We start from the raw sequence: 7,500 nt of genomic DNA on the forward strand, positions 1-7,500 counted from the left end.
TATTTTAAAGAAGGCATATAAATTAGGAAGTCCTTCAGCCACAAAAATTCTGCGTATTCTGCTTATTACATATCTAAGAACATCATTTAGATAGCATTCATACCCAACAAGGTGTATAAAGAATGTCTTGAAAAAAATGAACACCTCTGGCTGACATGAGGATCTCCTCAGGAATGTTTCTGGGGTCTCAGTGTGAGGTCCTATTTTACAATATTGACTATTGTGCATCCTGCTGTCTCACTTGAAGGACATTCTTACCTTCCTGTTAGCACTGAGGTTTGCAGCAGGGATCTGAAGAGTCACCTGGTAATCGGTGAGCTTGCTCATTTCCTCAGCCAGGAAGTTTGCTTCCCTCACCAAAGTGTTAGCTTTAACCAGCTGCTCTCGCAGTTTTGCCAGGCTTTGTCGGAAGAGTTCATCTCTGCAGTGTCACAGAAAAGGAAACAAGAAAATCTAAAAGAAAACTGCAATCCCATTTCTAAGTGAGCATCTTATTAGAAAATGGTAGAAAACTCCTCTTGGACAGTGTTTTTAAAAACATTCTACCAGACTACCTCTAATCCTTCCTTCCTGTCCGCAGATGGGCCATCTGTTGAGAACTACAGATGGGGAGCAAATTGTTGAATGACTTAACTGAAAATCACGTTTCAAATTATGTAACATTTGAAAACGATCAGACTGTGATACGAGGATGCAAAAAACCAATACGGGAATCTTTGGGAAAAACAAACGATGATTATGACTTGTGTGTGCTGTGGAAGGGGGGTGGGGCCAGGAAGGGTTGGCAGATGAGAGAAACCTGGAGTTAGAAGAAAGCATTTTTCATGACTTCTGCAGTTGGTAAAAGTCATGCCATAGTAAGGTAGTTCTGCAGTAGCAGAAATTCTTTTTTTTTTCTTTCAATTCTCTATACAATACTACTTGCTGATAAAAAGCTTCTCTAATATCCCGACTTGGTCAAAACCCTCTTGTATGTTCTCTCAGCCCCATGCCTTTAGCCTCCATAGCATTTGCCATGTGGAGAACTTTTCATTTTTACTTGTATAATTATTTGTGTAATATCTGTCTCCTACTAGGCTGTAAGTGCCCTGGGGCAGGAATCATGTCTTTTTTTGCTTGCACTACACTAGTTCCTGGCCAAGTGCATGACCCATTGTACGATATTCAAAAAAGACCCAATGAATAAAGAAAAGAGTGCTTCTGGATTTCACATGTCAACCTGGGTTCAAAAGTCACTCCATCTAGTGATCGCTCTGTGCCAAATATAACTTCTCTTTTCCACCATTTATACACTGCAGGAAATTCTTACATCATAGAAAAATAATGAGCTCAAAGCATCGAAATCTCTACTCCTCACTCATCACCTTAGAAATGACAGAGGACGCATGCTGTGAGGATGCTAATGTAAAGAAAACAGTTTCTTAAAACGATTACCGATATTACCGGCTGGGGGCAGTGGCTCATGCCTGTAAACCCAACACTTTGGGAGGCCAAGGTGGGAGGATCGCTTGAGGCCAGGAGTTCAAAACCAGCCTGGGCAACATAGTAAGACCTCATCTTTCTTTAAAAAAAAAGAAAGAAAGGAAAAAGAGAAAGAAAAAAGGTGATATCATTTTTCCAGTCACCTCTGCTTAGATTTGTTCAGTTGGCTCAGTCTCGTCTCTTTTCTACAATGTCCAAAAAATAAGCCTATTGACCATCTCTCTCTGTGTGTTTTATCATATTCCTGGCTCAGGTCCCTCACACCCTTCCCAATAATCTCACAGCACCCAGGCTCTTCTTGCTCCACTACAAGACAGTCTTTATCAAGCCCTGCATCAAGCCCTGCATTCCTCAGGTCATTCCTCGGCTCAAGGCCTTACAGGGCTCCTCTTCTCCCAAAAAATAAATCCCAGACTCCGAGTCTGTGGCCTCCCACAACCCCTATCTGACAGTTTTGAGCTTAATTTTCCCTACTCTTCCATAAATTAACTTCTAGACAGCGGTCCCCAACCTCTTTGGCAGCAGGGACTAGTTTCATGGAAGACAGCTTTTCCATGGACCGATACTGGGGAGAGGGAGAGTTCTGGGATGATTCAAGTGCATTACATTTATTGTACACTTTATTTCTATTATTATATTGTAATATATGATGAAATAATTACACAATTCACCAAAATGTAGAATCGGTGAGAGCCCTCAGTTTATTTTCCTGCAACTAGACAGTCCCATGTGGGAGTGACGGGAGATGGTGACAGATCATCAGGCTTTAGACTCTTAGAAGGAACATGCAACCTAGATCCCTCATGTGTACAGTGTATAATAGGGTTCACATTCCCCTGAGAATCAAATGCCACTGCTGTTTTGACAGGAGGTGGAGCTCACGTGGTGATGCCAGCGAAGAGGAGTGGCTGTAAACACAGACGAAGCTTCACTTGCTGGCCCACCACTCACCTCCTGCTGTACAGCCTGGTTCCTAACAGGCCATGGACCTGTACCAGTCTGTGGTCCAGGGGCTGGGGACCCCTGTTCCAGACTATTCAAAACTGTTCTTTTGAAGTCTCCCAAATACATCTTATTGTCCTCCATTACTTCCCATCTGTTCAAGCCAATCCGCCCATCCGAAATGTCCTTCTAGTTTTTCTCTGCTGGTCAAACTCTGCCTCTCAAAAGCACTTGAAATCCTTCCATCTCCCTGAAAATCTCTGTAGAAGACTCAGCTTCACTGAGGTCTCATCTTCCACTGAACAACCAACAAGCTTACTGTGCAGTCTGCCCACCTGGCAACTACATGCTTGCTTGTCACTCAATACATTCACACAATCAATGCATACGATATTTACTAAATACCTACTAGGTGACCACATCATTCTAGGCAATAGCAATACTTCAATAAATGAAATGGATTCCCGGTCCCCTGGAAGTTATTTTCCAGGGTAGGAGATAGAACACACACAAATAACTATTAATGTATAATCGTTAACACTTCCTATTGTTGAATAAAACTGTTCTTTAATTTACTATTATGACTTAAGTTTTCACAAGTTTATATCTTGTTTCACACTACATTCTAAGTGTACAAAGAGAATAAATGGTATCTGTAGCTTTCTTTGTAATTCTTACCAGCGTTTAAGTACACTTGATTCTCAACCCATCAACATTCCTGTAGGTAAGAGTCCTTCATTATTTCACAACCCATCAACATGTACTTAGGTAAGAGTTCTAGCTTCTTATATAATGATGCACAATTAATGACATCTTAATTTTATCCAGCGAAATCTGACAAAAATCAATAAGGCAACTATTCTTATGTCTTTGAACGACAATCCCAAAATATCTCGTATTTTTTCTTCCTTCCTTCCTTCCTTCTTTCTCTCCCTTCCTTTCTCTTTTCTTCTCTCTCTCTTTTTCTCTCTTTCTTGGAGATAGGGACTCCCTATGTTGCCCAGGCTATTCAGAGGTATGCTTACAGTGCACTACAGCTTGAAACTCCTGGACTCAAGTGATCCTCCTGTCTCAGCCTCTGCAGTAGCTGAGACTATAGGTATGTGCCACCGTACCAGGCTTCTATAGGTTTTTTTTTTTTTTTTTTTAAAGAATTTAAGCCCCAAAGAAAATCAATCTGGAATTAAGGGAAATGAAAAAAAAAAGTATTTTTTAACTATTTAACTGAAAAGCACTAAGATTAAAAGCAAACCACCTTCTTTACCAGATACTTTTTAAAAAAAATTTAAATATTTTGACTTTCATTTTAGGTTCAGAGGTACACATGCAGGTTTGTTATATAGGTAAACTCATGACTTGGGGGTTTGATGTACAGATTATTTCACTACCTGGGTAGTAAGCATATTGCTGACAGGTTTTTTTTGTTTGTTTGTTCTTTTCTGAGCCTCTCCTTTCTCCTCCCACAGGTCCCAGTATCTCTTGTTCCCCTCTTTCTGCCTATGGGTTCTCATGATTTAGCTCTCACTTATTAGTGAGAATACGTGGTATCTGGTTTTCTCTTCCTGCATTAGTTTTCTAAGAATAATGGCCTCTAGTTCCACCTATGTTCCTGCAAAGGACATGAACTTGTTCTTTTTTATGGCCGCATAGTATTCCATGGTGTACATGTATCACGTTTTCTTTATCCGGTCTACCATTGGACATTTAGGTTGATTTCATGTCTTTCCTATTGTGAACAGTGCTGCAATGAACATACACATGCATATGTCTTTATTGCAGAACAATTTATATTTCTTTGGGTATATATTACCCAGTTGTGAGACTGCTGGGTAAAATGATAGTTCTGTTTTTACCTCTTTGAAAAACTGCCACATTGCTTTCCACAATGGTTGAATTAATTACACTCTCACCAACAGGGTATAAGGGTTCCCTTTTCCTTGCAACTTTGCCAGAATCTGTTATTTTTTGACTTCTTAAAAATAGCCATTCTGATTGGTGTGAGATGGTATCTCATTGTGGTTTTGATTTGGATTTCCCTAATAATTAGTGATATTGAACACTTTTTAATATGCTTTGTTGGCCACATGTATCTTCATTTGAAGATATTCTTGCTTTTATATTCTTTAGTAAATAGAAAGGATATCAATGGGTACAATTATGCCAGTTACCCTCAACAGCTAGCTGTTGCTTAGCGTAAAGCCACCAGCTCACAGGAAATGTGTTCTTCAGAGAAAGGACCATCTGATAGCCTTTGTCTGTTTCTTTCATGCACAATAAAGCATAAAGAGTAACATAAGGCCTTTACGACTGTAATCCCAGCACTTTGTAAGGCTCAGGTGGGTGGATCACCTGAGGTCAAGGGTTGGAGACCCGCCTGGCCAACATGGTGAAAAGCCATCTCTACTAAAAATATAAAAATTAGCCAGGTGTGGTGGCGGGCATCTGCAATCCCAGCTACTAGGGAAGATGCGGTGGGAGAATTGAACCTGGGAAGCGGAGGTTGCAAAGAGCGGAGATCACACCATTGCATTCCAGCCTGGGTGACAAGAGTGAAACTCCGCCTCAAAAAAAAAAAAAAAGGTACATAAGTATGATAAATCTTCCTATTTCAGTATCCAGACAGGTGAACAGGTGGCTCCAGGGGAAAATGTAACTCTCTTCTCTATTTAACATTAACAAGTGCCTGACTGCTGTGAGCCTTTCCCTGCAGGGCAGGGTTCCCTTTTCTCCTCTTGGGAGTCACCTCCCCCAGGTGTGGCCTGTATTCTGCATCTCACTGCGAGTGAGAGACGCGGTGTGTGTGTGAGTAAAGGAAGAGCTCTAGAGTCAGGCTGCCATTGCTCTGATGCCATCACCTAACTTACCAGCTAACTGACCATCTGGGCAAATCATTTAACCTCTCAGCCTCAGTTTCCTTATGTGTAAAGGTAGTAGTTGTGAGGATTAGAGGAATACAGGAACAGCAATTAGCACCTGGGACATGGTATAAATGATCTATAGATGTTAGGTGCTGCTTTTTCTACTGCTAATTATTATCATAACACAGGTGTTATTAGGGGACTGCAGAGAGACCTGGGTTCAAACTCTGGCTTCTTCACTTACTAGATGGTTGATTAAAGCAGGATATTTAAACTGATTGATTGCTTGACCTATGAAACAGGGATAATAGTTCCCATGGTGTAGTGCTGCTGGGATGTTAAATAAAATGCCTGGACTATGGCAAGAACACAACAGAAGTCTGTAATAACCTGTTGTCCGTATTGTGGTGGTGGAGATTATTACGATTACCATTTCCTCCACCGCTCCCTCCTTTGAGAGTTCTGATATGAATATTTTAAAGTCATAAATCTTTTCTTTTGATTTTTTTGAGTCAGGTTCTTTTTTGTTATTGTTGAAATGAAGAAGTCTTGCTTTTGTTGCCCAGGCTGGAGTATGATGGCATGATCTCAGTTCACTTCAACCTCCATCTCCCGGGTTCGAGCAATTCTGCCTTGGCCTCCTGAGTAGCTAGGATTACAGGTGCCTGCCACCATGCCTGGCTGATTTTTTTTTTCTCTATTTTTAACAGAGATGGGGTTTCACCATGTTGGCCAGGTTGGTCTCGAAATCCTAACCTGAGGCAATCCATCCACCTCAGCCTCCCAAAGTGCTGGGATTACGGGTATGAGCCACCACGCCCAGCCTGAGTCAGGTTCTTTCTCTGTCACCCAGGCTGGATTGCAGTGGCATGATCACAGCTCACTGAAGCCTTTATCTCTGGGGCTCAAGTGACCTTCCCACCTTAGCCTCCCAAGTAGCTGGGATTACAGGCATGTGCCATCATGCCTGGATAATTTTTTATTATTTTGTAGAGACGAGGTCTCACTATGTTGCCTAGGGTGGTTTCAGACTCCTGGGCTGAAGTGATCCTCCTGCTTCAGCCTCCCAAAGCGCTAGGATTACAGGTGTGAGCCACTGCACCCAGCCATAAATCTTAAACATACACATTGAGTATATTAATCAGCACTGAAGTTGTATTTAAATAGATTCTAAAGTATGAGAAACAAAAAATAAGAAAAGATGCTTTTGTGTTACAGAAATTATTCAAACTTTCTAAATTTCCACACCTGCCTGTCTAAGCCTTGCAACTTGGCATCATTTTTACTGAAGGCTAAACGGTTGTGGGGGTAGGAGGGACCCTTAACAGCTAACATCATAGTAGACATACTTAAGGTAGACAGTATTAGTGAAAGGAAAAGCTAATTTCAGTAAGTCAGATGTGGGAATAAGAGTTCTCTGCTAGGTTTGTTCCTGACACATCTTACAATCCCCTCCCTCAAAGCCCCACGGCCTTGGAGCCTTGATTCTGGGCTGCCCAAGCTGCAGTTCTTACCTCTCCTCTGCCCACTGGGTCACCTTCTGCTGCGCTGTCTGGCTGCTGTAGGCCAGGCGGTCGGGGCCGCTGCTCTGCGGCTGCCTCTCGGGGGAGAGCTGCTGACGGAGTTGCTCCAGTTCCCGCTCATACATGAGCCGCTGCTCCTCTAGGGCACTTCTCTTTTCTTCTAGGTATTGTTTCTCCAGGACCTGAACCACATTTTGAACTGGGTCTAGTGAGCCAAGAGACAAGGCAAGGTGTCTTAGCGGCAGCTAAGACAAGCATTCATACCAGGCACTACAGCCGGTGGGGACTTCCTGTAGCCAGAACCCTTTTCTGCCCTAGAATCTAGCCTGTTAGTATGCTTTCTGTGAGAGGCCTAATTAGTGAAATCCTCTCAAATTCCTTGTTATTGACGCTGCAGATAAATGCTCTATATGTATACATTCTCCACATTCTCTATGTTGCTTTCTTCAATTTGATGAGCTCATCCTAATGTTGAGATAAATCATTAATCTACTACCAGCAGATGGGGGAAGAGAGGGGAATGCGATTCTGTCCACTGGGAAGAAAAACTTCACGAAATCTAGGATGACTCCAAACACAGAAGCACATAAGATTACATCTTTCTTTATGGTCATTCATTTCTATGCCCATTTAATATCGGTTTTGGTATATGACAAAGATTTATGACTTTCATTACAAATCTTATTACTCTTGAA

At 41.9% G+C, this 7,500-nt stretch overlaps 1 protein-coding gene across 11 annotated transcripts in view; it reads right to left on the reverse strand.

Annotated features, from left to right (window-relative positions):
* KIF13A (kinesin family member 13A) overlaps positions 1-7,500 on the reverse strand; it is a 225,297-nt gene that overhangs the window by 51,012 nt on the left and 166,785 nt on the right. For all 11 annotated transcript variants that reach the window (XM_017521644.2, XM_037736015.1, XM_017521643.2 and 8 more), the window contains 2 exons: positions 6,797-7,010; positions 259-421 (listed from right to left, as the gene is read on the reverse strand). In XM_017521644.2, coding sequence (XP_017377133.1) covers positions 259-421; positions 6,797-7,010 — 377 coding nt within the window. The remainder of the gene's footprint in view (positions 1-258; positions 422-6,796; positions 7,011-7,500) is intronic.

This window comes from Cebus imitator, unplaced genomic scaffold, assembly GCF_001604975.1.
Source record: "Cebus imitator isolate Cc_AM_T3 unplaced genomic scaffold, Cebus_imitator-1.0 Scaffold21, whole genome shotgun sequence".
Taxonomy (NCBI): Eukaryota; Metazoa; Chordata; class Mammalia; order Primates; family Cebidae; genus Cebus; species Cebus imitator.